The 11,854-nt window shown below is 40.3% G+C and overlaps 1 protein-coding gene across 1 annotated transcript; it reads left to right on the top strand.

Annotated features, from left to right (window-relative positions):
- Nucleotides 1–1,027: 1,027 nt before the first annotated feature.
- Nucleotides 1,028–6,267, top strand: MCM5 (Minichromosome maintenance (MCM2/3/5) family protein). The gene is made up of 19 exons (XM_086507144.1): nucleotides 1,028–1,736; nucleotides 1,832–1,946; nucleotides 2,336–2,479; nucleotides 2,563–2,742; nucleotides 2,824–2,922; nucleotides 3,005–3,138; nucleotides 3,237–3,342; nucleotides 3,494–3,628; nucleotides 3,714–3,791; nucleotides 3,880–3,984; nucleotides 4,092–4,183; nucleotides 4,263–4,395; nucleotides 4,535–4,630; nucleotides 4,728–4,819; nucleotides 4,919–5,009; nucleotides 5,089–5,198; nucleotides 5,283–5,412; nucleotides 5,518–5,619; nucleotides 5,728–6,267. Exons 1-19 carry the CDS (start codon nucleotides 1,579–1,581, stop codon nucleotides 5,809–5,811), a joined length of 2,184 nt encoding a protein of 727 aa, XP_086363270.1. The 5' UTR covers nucleotides 1,028–1,578; the 3' UTR covers nucleotides 5,812–6,267.
- The last annotated feature ends 5,587 nt before the right edge of the window (nucleotides 6,268–11,854 follow it).

Here is an 11,854-nt window from a genome sequence, read left to right as displayed (position 1 = left end):
AAATCTACCAATGGCTCTGAATGGTTGAGGCAAGGCATAAAAAATCCAACCATCTAAACTAGGCTTGAACTAAGGGTCTAGTTCATCCCAATTCACCCTTGCAATCCAGTGGTGGAGGTCACCTTTCGATCCATGACAACACCACATATCCCCTTTAAAGGACCTTCCATGCCAAATAGTGACAAGATGTGGATATGGCATATGAGATACATTCTTTCCTTCCTCTCTCTCTCTCTCTCTCTCTCTCTCACACAACAACCCTAGATCATTGGTTGATTTGGACCGTTCAATTCTCAAGAGGGGGCAAAAATAATGTTCCTAGTTTGTCGTGCAAGGCGGTCTAATTCTTCAAAGGGGGCAAAAGTGAAACCCTTAGCTTAGCCTTAGTTCACCATTGTAATCACCCCTAGTTCACCGCCATTGCATTGCTCTACATCGAACTTGGCACTTAGCTCAATTCACCACCACAATCATCCCTAGTTCACCACCATCGCATTGCATTGGGTTGAACATGGCACCTCATGGTTCCATGCTATCTTGCATGGGTGTACACTACCCTACTTTACACCCTAGTTCCCCCTTGGCTCACCGCTCTCTAGTTCATTGCTAGTTTGCTTGGCAATTTGACGATGGAGATGAAGTCCACTTTGCATCCCCTAAGAGGACGTTCAAATTGCAAGAAAAATTCAAAAGGGCAAGGACATGTGACCAATGTGGCAAAGATTCATTTGTTCAAATGTAGAGGTACCACAATCTGGACCCGCAGAATAGCGGGCGGCCTCAACCGCCTGGAACAAAGAACATAGCAAACACTTTTGCAGTATTGAACCCAATGATGTATCAATCTCTCCATTTTGCTCATCACAACCATATGAGCTTTGCTAGAAGACGTAGCTGATTTGGTGCCTTTAGTTCATGCTTTCAATTGTTCCACACTTTGTGTGAACATCATGCTCTATAATGGTTACAAGCCATCCACACAATCTGAACAGATAGGCTAAGCACATGCAGACCTATCGATAGAAAACGGTGAGGCTATGAACGACAACCCATCGATCGGCACTTGTAGCACATGCAGGATAGTCGATCTGCTTCTATTCTTTTTCCAGAGTCAACAAGACTTGCAGAGGACGTACACTAATCAATATAGTTCGCGCTTCCCCACCGGTGCCAAACAGCTATAAATGACATTGTATGATGGACTGCTGTTCTGATAGCAGCGGTGGAGAATTGGTGGAAAAAGCACAGGGGCGTGGTGGGTCTGTGGCGGGCCTTGTAGCTGTTTTCCACCAGATGTAAACCGACGAGCGTGCATGTGGGTAATTTGGCCCTCGATCGACGTCCCAAGTTTTCTCGCTCTCTCTCTCTCTCTTCCTCGTCGGCTAGATCTTTAAGGTCTCTTGGGATAGTTTCCTACGACGTTAAAACTCTCTTCTTCTTCTACTTGTCTCTCTCTTCCCGCCAGAAATCTAATTTCCCGCCAAACGCATATTTGCTGTCATTCGCCATCACTTGCTCTGTGCCATCCATAGCCAGAGGTCGAGCTAACCGCTGTGTTTGTCCAAGTTGAGCTGAAACATGGCCGGTTGGGATGAGGGCACCGTATTTTACAGCGACCAAGCAAGGTTTCCTGGAGGAGACCCAGATCAGGGATCTCTCACCCGCCACACCGCCCAGCGCAAATTCAAGGAATTCATCAGGAGCTATCAAGGCCTCAAAGGCGACTTCCCCTACAGGTAATGCCTCCTCCTTAAGGTTTTTCGCCCCTGCATTTTGACCTTGAAGATCATTTTTCGAGCTTACCAGCTATGCCCTGATTTTTTCTCTGCAGAGAAAGCCTCCTGCACAACACAAATTACCTTCAGGTTGCCATGGAGGATCTAGACTACTATGATGGTGATCTCTCTGAGAAAATCCGGCGGACTCCGGCTGACTACATGCCCCTGGTAAATCTCCCATGATAGACGCATTGGTGCAGACACACAAATGCTTTAGTGTCACCGAATCTGAGAAAGCTGCCTCTAGGCGGACCCTGGCTGAAAGTCTATGATCACATGTTCGGCACATTGTAGCCCATGTCTCATCCAGGTGGAAGCTCCTTGTCTGTAGCATTTGGACATCAAAGGGCAGAATCAACATCACATTGAAAGCTTGTCCTGCTAATATAAATGTCACGTGCTTATTTTTGGTGTCATTTTGCTCCAGCCACATAAGCCTATTCTGGTCTTTGGTTGTCTCAATGATCATGTCGCTTAGCATGTAGTAGTTTACTGCAAACAGCTATTTATTGTGCCAGGTGCTGAGTGTTTTTCCTGGTAAATATCCTTTCTTGCAGTTTGAGTCTGCAGCTGCTGAGGTTTTGGTTGGGCTTAAATCAAAGGTTCCTGGTGATACGGGCGAGATGGAAGAGCCAACCACTGGGGAGGTTCAAATTCTCTTAAGCTCAAAAGAGAATCCATTGTCCATGCGAGCGCTTGGTGTATGTACATTACTTATCAGTTCCTGCAAGTCTTTTTGTGTCAATTGAGGAGGTGCTGATTGTCTGGCTTTTATGCACTCTAGGCCCATTATATATCCAAGCTTATCAAGGTCTCTGGCATTGTAATTGCCTCTTCCAGAACTAAAGCCAAGGCTACTTACGTGTCACTGATGTGCAAGAATTGCAAGAGCGTCAAGTTAGTTCCGTGCAAACCAGGTCTTGGTGGTGCTGTCATGCCTCGATCATGCGACCATGTTGCACAGGTCCGTATCTAAGCTTGCTGGGTTGTGCAGCCTGCATTGGGATTTTTGTTTAGAAGAATTACATGGTCTGACCCATTGCAGCCTGGCGAGGAGCCATGCCCGGTTGATCCCTGGGTTATTATTCCAGACAAGAGCAAATATGTGGATCAGCAAACACTCAAGCTTCAAGAAAATCCTGAGGTGCGCATCTTGCAGTGTTGCTATTTGCAGAGTAAGGAGCGTGGTGTGTTTGTATCTCAGTGAAATGCAATGGCCCTCTCAGGATGTACCAACTGGGGAGTTGCCGCGTAATATGCTCCTTTCAGTAGACAGAAATCTGGTCCAGACAGTTGTGCCTGGCACCCGAGTGACCGTGATGGGAATTTACAGCATATTCCAGTCTGGCAGCTCTTCTCTGTAAGATGACACTTCCTACTTGATAGGTCTCTATTGATTAGCGGTTAGCGGCTGTTGTGAACAAACCTAATGGCAGTAGCATCACTTGGCCCTTGCAGACAAAAAGGAGCAGTTGCCGTACGGCAACCCTACATTAGAGTTGTGGGCATTGAGCAGGCAACTGAGAGCTCATCAAGGGGGCTCTCTTCATTCACTGTGGACGAGGTAAGACTTCTTGAGCATGGTGGTATAAGATCATTATATTACAAAACTTTTTATTCTTATACAGCTTTCCTAATGATCTCATGGTGTTTTTCAAAGATGTACTGCTGTCAAAGCTTGTGTTCTCTCAGTGATGTGATCTTATCTATGGCAGGAGCTCGAGTTCAAGGAGTTTGCAAGGAGGCCAGACACATATCAAGCATTATGTGCCTTGATTGCCCCCTCAATCTTTGGTCATGAAGATGTTAAAAAATCAGTTGCTTGTCTCCTCTTTGGGGGGTCTCGGAAGGTACCTCATGAACACATTTCTTTCAGGTGATTTTGGAGGCTCTTTTTATGCTCTGCCTAATGTGCATCATGTTGAGCTATTGCAGAAGCTGCCAGATGGGGTTCGACTCCGAGGTGACATAAATGTCTTACTTCTTGGTGATCCCTCTACTGCCAAATCGCAGGTTCGTTGACAAGTGCCAGTTCTTCTTCGTCATGTGTACGTCTTGTAATGTAGGTCTAACCGTTAATCCTCTGAAATCTGCTGGTCAGTTTCTCAAGTTTGTGGAGAAGACTGCTCCCATTGCTGTATATACCTCTGGGAAGGGTTCTTCAGCTGCAGGTTTGACAGCCTCTGTCATCCGAGATGCAAGCACAGTAAGATAATTGCATTTTCAATTCTTCACAATGGCAGCTTCAATTATTGCAAACAGTGTATGCTTTCTTGCTGTTTCTTGTTTCTGAATATAGAGATTTTTTTCCAGAGGGAATTCTACCTTGAAGGAGGTGCTATGGTTCTAGCAGATGGAGGGGTTGTATGTATTGATGAGTTCGACAAGATGCGACCAGAAGACAGGTAGTGTTGAATTCCCAGTTTCATTTGAAACAAGGGATTTCCTAATGTAGCAGGGAAGTGATGTCAATATTGTCTGTAGAGTTGCTATACATGAGGCCATGGAGCAGCAAACTATTTCAATCGCAAAGGCAGGAATAACTACTGTTTTAAACTCAAGAACATCTGTGTTGGCAGCTGCCAATCCTCCCTCCGGCCGCTACGACGATTTAAAGGTGAACCTCGTTTTTGACTGTAACCTCACTGAAGATCATAACTGCCATTTCAGCCCATGTTTTGTTTATGATTTTCTGTAACCTCACAGAAGATCATAACTGCCATTTCGGCTCATGTTTTGTTTATGGTTTTCTATAGACTGCTCAAGAGAACATTGATCTTCAAACTACGATCTTATCTCGTTTTGATTTGATCTTTATTGTGAAAGATGCTAGAGATCGGCTGCGAGACATGGTAAATAATTGGCTTCTCTGCCTTCTTTAGTGAGCATCCAGTGATGACCTTCTACATTTTGCTCACAAAACCCTTGCTGATTGTCTTATCTTTACAGCAAATTGCAAAGCATATAGTAAGTGTTCACACTAGTGCCAGTGCAGTAAGCAAGGATGGTGATACTAAAGAAAAAGATAATTGGTTAAAGAGGTAAGTATTTGGACATGCTCATTAGCACTCACATCCTCGACTTTAGTTGGATTCTTTCCAAGGATTTTTCATCCTGCTTGAATTGTTTCCTGGTTTTAGGTACATCGAGTACTCCCGGTATCATTGCTCTGCAAGATTGTCAGATACTGCTGCTGCGATGCTGCAGAATAATTATGTGCGAATTCGACAGGTATGTGTTGACATCGTAAAGTTGTTAGTTGATGGCAAAGAGAGTTTTGGGCTCTTTTATAGTTCATTTGCTACTGCAGCAAATGCGGCAACAAAGCCATGAATCGGGTGAAGCAACGGCAATTCCCATCACAGTCCGGCAGCTTGAAGCTATTGTTCGAATAAGTGAATCTTTGGCAAGGATGCAACTGTATGTAAATCTTTGAAGAAATGAAGCCATACTTGTTAAATGAAAGTGGTGCTCTAACTCGAATGGTTCTCAACATGGCCATAGATCACATATTGCCACAGAGGAACATGTCACCGAAGCCCTTCGATTGTTCCATGTATCCACATTAGATGCGGCTCGCTCGGGCCTCAACGATCATATTACAGTGACTCCTGAAATGAGGACGGAAATTCAGGTAAAAGCTGGAGCAAATGCAGATTTTTTGATGTCCTGTGCCAGATTAACATCTTGATAGACTTATTAAGGGCAAATGTTTTAATTTTACATCATGTGTGTGCAGCAAATTGAGACTCAAATAAAGCGGCGCATGGGTATTGGTAGCTACATGTCTGAAAGGCGTTTGGTAGATGAACTTTCAAAGATGGGGATGAGTGAGAGCAGTGTAAGTGTTTGATCTGAGAGTGTTGCATTGTTATCTCGAGACCGCCTCTTATTTTGACTGCTTTTCTCAAGGTATTGGGTAAGATCAATCAATTTTATATCTATGCAGGTAAGACGGGCTCTGGTTATCATGAGTCAGAGAGATGAGATTGAATACAGGAGAGAGAGGCGTGTCATTTTGCGGAAAGCATAGGGTAGGGGTGTGTAGTATACAAAATGACCTGGTGTGAAGATAAAGGAAGTGGGTGGTATGCACATTTGATCCTGCTATTGGAAATGTCAGGCAGGTAGCAGAGCCCTACCTTTGAGCCTCACACAAATCTGTCTCAATGGAGGGTCATGTAAATTATCTCCGCCTCCATTTACCATAACAAAATGACACCATCTTTGATTTGGGGTTAAGGGGCTTTCACATTCCCATTACCTTTGTAATCCTTGTCACTGAACAATTCTAGAACCTCTGAGTACCATAAGTATCTAATTGGAATGTGATTGTCTACCAGCAATCATGTTAGACATCAGTGACTGCATTGTAACCAGGAGAGGCAATTTATGAATACATGCATTCTCCAAAGCTGAAGCTTATAGTGATTAATTTTTTGTATAATTTCTTGGAGAGAATTGTCTTAATTTTACAGCATTTGCTCTATCTCCTCAAAGTAGCATCATGGGATTGAGATAAAAAGTTTTGCACAGAATAATTCCCGTCGCAATGGGGAGACCTAATGGCTTAAAAATAAGTTTATATAGTGGTAGGACACTCTGAAACGCTCAAGTGGAAATACAGCAGAAGAGAAACACAAAATGTACTCATGTGCACTCACCACCTCAGTCAAAAATTCTTTTCACTTTCCACCTTTATGTGTCTTCTCATTTCCTAATCTTACCCTTCACTTATGCAAATAAGATGTTTTGAAAGAATTTTGATTTTTCCAAGATTGGGGTTCCTACTTCAGCGACATCACCAATGTCATAAGGTACCCAACCCCAACTCCTATAAAAAACACAAATAAGATGGCTTTATTTCTTACTATCCAAATCTGTCACAAAAAAGTTCCTCTTGGACATGGCCAAAGAGGAGCATCTATAAAGCTACACTCTCCAAGTAATATAGATCTCCAAGTGAGCTTTGAAATGTCAATATTGCATGCTAATTGGAGCATCGATAGTAGCAAAAGTCACTCCTCAACTTATATTAAAATTAGAAGGTATTAAGATTTTCACTCAAGATTTTTATATAAGTTGACAAGTTATTTAATCTTTTTAATTTTCCTATTAGAAATACCTTATAAATCATTGAATATTGATTATGTTATCGAAGCTTATTATCGACCCTCCAAATAGCATAATCAATATTCAGAGATTTATATCGTATTCCTAAATCACTGAATATTGATTATGCTATCGAAGCTTATAATCGATGCTCCAATTAGCATAATCAATATTCAGAGATTTATATCATAATCTTAATGGTTTCAAAAAAATTAAAAGGTATTCTTAATGGCTTCAAAAATATCAAAAGGCATTCTTAACTCAAAGATTCCCCCAACAACAGCAAAAATGATGCGCTAGTCTATAGCACGTAGCCACGGGCAATGACGAAGCATGTAGCTCTGCAACAATGTTAGCTATAAAAGAAGGACGCAACATTGAGAGAGAGAGAGAGAGAGAGAGAGAGAGAGAGAGGACACTTTGAAGAGAAGAAAACGCCAAAGAGAAAATAAAATAAAATAAAAACACCTTATTATATGGACACAAGAGGTCTTTTGACTTTTCACCTTCGTGTCTTTTGACTTTATACCTTCATATGTATGTTGATTTTTCGCTTTCACCTGTCTTTTCTTAAACTCATCCTTCACTTATGCACTTAATATGTTTTGAGAGAATTTTTATTTTTTAAAGATTGGGGAGACCTAATGGCTTAAAAATAAATTATATAGTGATAGGATACTCTGAAACGCTCAAGTGGAAATAAAGTAGAAGAGAAACACATTATCCATTTTTGTGTAGAAGAGAAACATAAAGGTGGAAAGTGAAGAATTTTTGAGTCCATTTAAAGAGGTGGTGAGTGCACATTATCCAAGAAACTCTTTGCTCCCCTCCCTCACAAAGATTGGGTGTGCGTGCGCGCGCGCGCGCGAGAGAGAGAGAGACGCCTTCACACAGGACACTTGGCGGCCCTCAGCACCTGGTGCTGCTCTAGACACCTTGAACCTGTCCCCCGTTCTCCAAAGCTTCTTCTCGCCCTTGGAGCACCCGCTCTTGCGTACCTCAGCCTACCCCTAATTCGGGCTCATGACCCCTTGCTTTCTTGCTTGTAGCTCGTCACTTGTCATACAACTGGTAGTGCCCCCAAGGCCCTTTACCTTCTACAGCACGAGCAGGTCGAGAGAGAGAGAGAGAGAGAGAGAGAGAGAGAGAGAGAGATGGAGAGAGAGAGAGAGTATGAAGCTACAGTGACGCCTATTCATTTTCTGGCTTCCAAACTAACTATTACCCATCAGAGCCATGAATTTCAATGAATCTCCTAGCTTATGTATCTAATTTTCATTTTTCTGAGATTGGGGATCCTAAATCTCTGAATATTGATTATGCTATTGAAGCTTATAATCGATGATCCAAATAGCATAATTAATATTCAGAGATTTATATCGTATTCCTAATGGCTTCAAAAAAATTAAAAGGTATTCTTAACTCAAAGATTCCCCCAACAACAACAAAAATGATGCGCTAGTCTATAGCACATAGCCACGGGCAATGACGAAGCATGTAGATCTGTAACAGTGTTATCTATAAAAGAAGGATGCAACATTGAGAGAGAGAGAGAGAGAGAGAGAGAGAGAGAGAGAGAGAGAGAGAGAGAGGACACTTTGAAGAGAAGAAAACGCCAAAGGGAATATAAAAGAAGAGAGAAACACCTATTATATGGACACAAGAGGTCTTTTGACTTTTCACCTTCGTGTCTTTTGACGTTCCACCTTCATATGTCTGTTGACTTTCCACTTTCACCTGTCTTTTCTTAAACTCGCCCCTGTTGACTTTCCACTTTCACCTGTCTTTTCTTAAATTCACCCTTCACTTATGCACTTAATATGTTTTGAGAGAATTTTTATTTTTTAAAGATTGGGGAGACCTAATTCAGTGACTTATACTGATGCTAATATTGATTGTGATACTAGCGACTAGTATTTACCTTGGTATCATTGTTGTAATAAGCATCAATAGTATAATCAATGTTCAGTGACTTATATTGATGTCTATCGATTGTGATACTAGCGACTACACCGTCTTTGTAGCGACCTTAAACATTGATAAAAATTGGATTTGTAGAATTTTTTTTTGTTGGGTCGCATAGCTTTGTTGGCTTGGCCACTCCATTAACCAAGATATTCAAGGCATGCTTCAACAAGTATGCATGAACAATAGGTTAATTCTTTGCACCTGGCAATTGCCAATAGAATTCCTAATTGGAAAGACAAGGCACATCAAGAAACAAGATTTGAAGAAACAACTCTTGTATTTGATTAGCAAAATCAATCGATTGTTTTAATACAATGAGCGAGCAAATAACCATATGTCGATTCATAAAATGGTCGTTTAACTACAAAAGGAGACAATGTGTCATTGCCAATAAATACATATATGGATATATGTGCCAAAACTATAAATAAATGTCATAGAGTGTTACTCCACAACTTATCCCATTCTAACCAACTCTTCAATGGGTGTAAAAAATCAAAAGAGTTAATAAACATTTAGAAAACAAAAACAATTGGATATCGGCTGTATTAGAGTTTTGAGTGGTGGTAGCTTGAGGTTCTAACTTGTTCTTTATGGTCATCTAGTCTACTCTGGCTCGGTTGTATTAGAGTTTTGAGTGGTGGTAGCTTGAGGTTCTGGCTTGTTCTTTATGGTCATTTGGTCTACTCTGGCTCGGATTGTGAGCAAAGTATGTAATGTTATTTTTTTGGCATGTCTAATATAATTTCACTCACAAATGTGAGTTTTGAAAAAAAAAAAGTTGAAATAGCTTATTCATTTAACTCATGATAGCAACTTCTCAATAAGCAGTTGCAAGTGTTTCTTTAAATCACAGTTTTTCTTGAGTTTGGACTACACCCTTCCAATGGTGGAGCATTGTTGGAAACATTAAACATAATGAACATATTAAAACGAGTAATTACAAAGATGAGGTCTTTCCTGCTATCAATTCATCTATGAAGCCCCACTCAAATCCTTTCAGCATATTGTAAATGGATATGCGAGCAATGACAAAACTACCGATCAACTTTATAGCCCAAATCAACTTTAGTTTATACCAATCATTGCTATCCTATTTAAAAATAAAATCATTAGCAATTGCTATTTTATTTAAAAATCAATAACCATGTATGGTGTCTACAAGCATAACCGTTAACAATTCTATCATTTCCTAAATTTTAATTCTACATTCTTGAGTTTTGTTTCATGATATATATTGTTATTTAAATCTTAAAACTTCATCCCAAGTATGAGCTTTCACTCTACACATGACAAGGAATCTAATTTATATCTATATAGCCTTCAAGTGTGAGTTACCTTTGGACATGACAAGCAATTTTAAATCTCTTAAAAATACTTAAATGACCTCCAAGTGTGAGCCAAACTCTACACAAGGCAAGAGATTACTATTCTACCTACCTAAACTACCTCAAGTGTGTACATTGCTCTACAATTGGCAAGCAACCATGAAATAAATCCATGTGTGAGCATGGCTCTACAAAAAGCAAGTAACCACCTAGCTTGAGTAAACTAAAAAAAATACTTTTAATTTTTCAATTTATACTAAAATCTAGCTCTTGTATTTCTCATTTTTAGCATAACGACTGCTAGAAAATTTTGTTTTGTGTGTTTTTTGGGGTTCACTTTTGTAGTGAACTCAAGGCAAACCTTTCAAAAAGATGCCCACAATAGTAGAGAGCCCTGAGGGTGCCTCCTGCATAAAATTATATATTTTGATTAAATATTAGTGTGATCGAGCTAATATTTCAATCGGAATATATAATTTGGTTGACCTATAGCTTGATCGAACAGTTAGTAAATCATACAACATGATGATTTTTCTTGTGTGGCACCATATAATATGTCCATTTAATATGAGGTTTTGTATAATACGCAAGGGTATTATACTTACACTATATGATGTGCAATGCACCTTAGGTTCCAGGCAATTACCATTAGGCGATAGGGTATGGGGGGGTCCTAAGGTGATGCATATTTTTTGAAGTGTAGTTCAACCATCCTCCAAGTAAGAGATGAATGTTTCCTACAAGAAGCTAGGAACTTCGAAGCATTTACGCAATCTCTTCGATTGTCTTCACTAACTTAATGGCCAATCTCATAATGAATTTGTTTACCCATGTCGGTCACTTTCATAATGCCACATTCCTTCAAGCAAGCACAATCGATCCCCTTTTAGGAAATAATCCCTTAATTTGCATGAGATGAAAGGCATACATTTTAACCAAAGCATTGGCAAACACAACAACTTTCATTGCTACCTATGACTAACAATCTCTTCATAAATTTATTTGCCCACATCATAGTGTTTGCAATGATGTCACTTGTTCTAAAAGTATATGGTATTCAAGACCACTTTGTGCGCAATTATCCACAAAAAAGACATTAAAACAACTTTGTCAGAACCAGTAGTGGTGCGAATTAGCCAGAGAGATTGTTTCTTTTCAATATGTGGTGAACATGATGTTTGAAAATATATCTAAGTCTGGTGATAATGTATGGTATGCGGATTTGGGTGCATCAAATCACATGACCAGCCATGGTGTGTAATGGAAATTGCATATGAACTTTGAGAATAGCGGAATTAGGAGAATTAAAGAGAGCATTTTTGTGAGATTACTTTGTGAGAATAGCAGGTGAACTTAATTGATGGTAGCAACATAAGCATGGTACTTAGTTAACTTGGCATGAATAATACTTTTGCAAAAGAGAGAGTTTAGAGAACTTGAAAATAATTGAGGACCAGATTTATGTGGATCTGGTCCCCCCTCCAATAGGCTTTTGTATTATAGATTATCCCATCAAGAGAGACTTGGTATAATACAACCTTTGTGTTCCCTGTGACCTTGGTGATGCTATGAAGACGGAAAGCTTCATGCATCACGAGCATAACATAGACTTTGTATAAAGAATTACCATCCCCGGCCTCAGTCCCAAGGCCTCAAACACCTTCGAAG

The sequence above is a fragment of the Adiantum capillus-veneris genome, chromosome 30, assembly GCF_014529385.1.
Source record: "Adiantum capillus-veneris isolate H3 chromosome 30, ASM1452938v2, whole genome shotgun sequence".
NCBI lineage: Eukaryota > Viridiplantae > Streptophyta > Polypodiopsida > Polypodiales > Pteridaceae > Adiantum > Adiantum capillus-veneris.
The sequence above is the reverse complement of the archived record's forward strand: the minus strand, read 5'-3'. Positions and strand labels throughout refer to the sequence as shown.

What these genes read in the sequence shown, in the direction of transcription:
- MCM5 (XM_086507144.1), top strand. Translation starts at nt 1,579, where the DNA reads ATGGCCGGTTGGGATGAGGGCACCGTATTTTACAGCGACCAAGCAAGG. An exon ending in CATGCGACCATGTTGCACAG is followed by an intron (nt 2,743 to 2,823) that starts GTCCGTATCTAA and finishes GACCCATTGCAG; the next exon opens with CCTGGCGAGGAGCCATGCCC. An exon ending in AAGATGCGACCAGAAGACAG is followed by an intron (nt 4,184 to 4,262) that starts GTAGTGTTGAAT and finishes TATTGTCTGTAG; the next exon opens with AGTTGCTATACATGAGGCCA.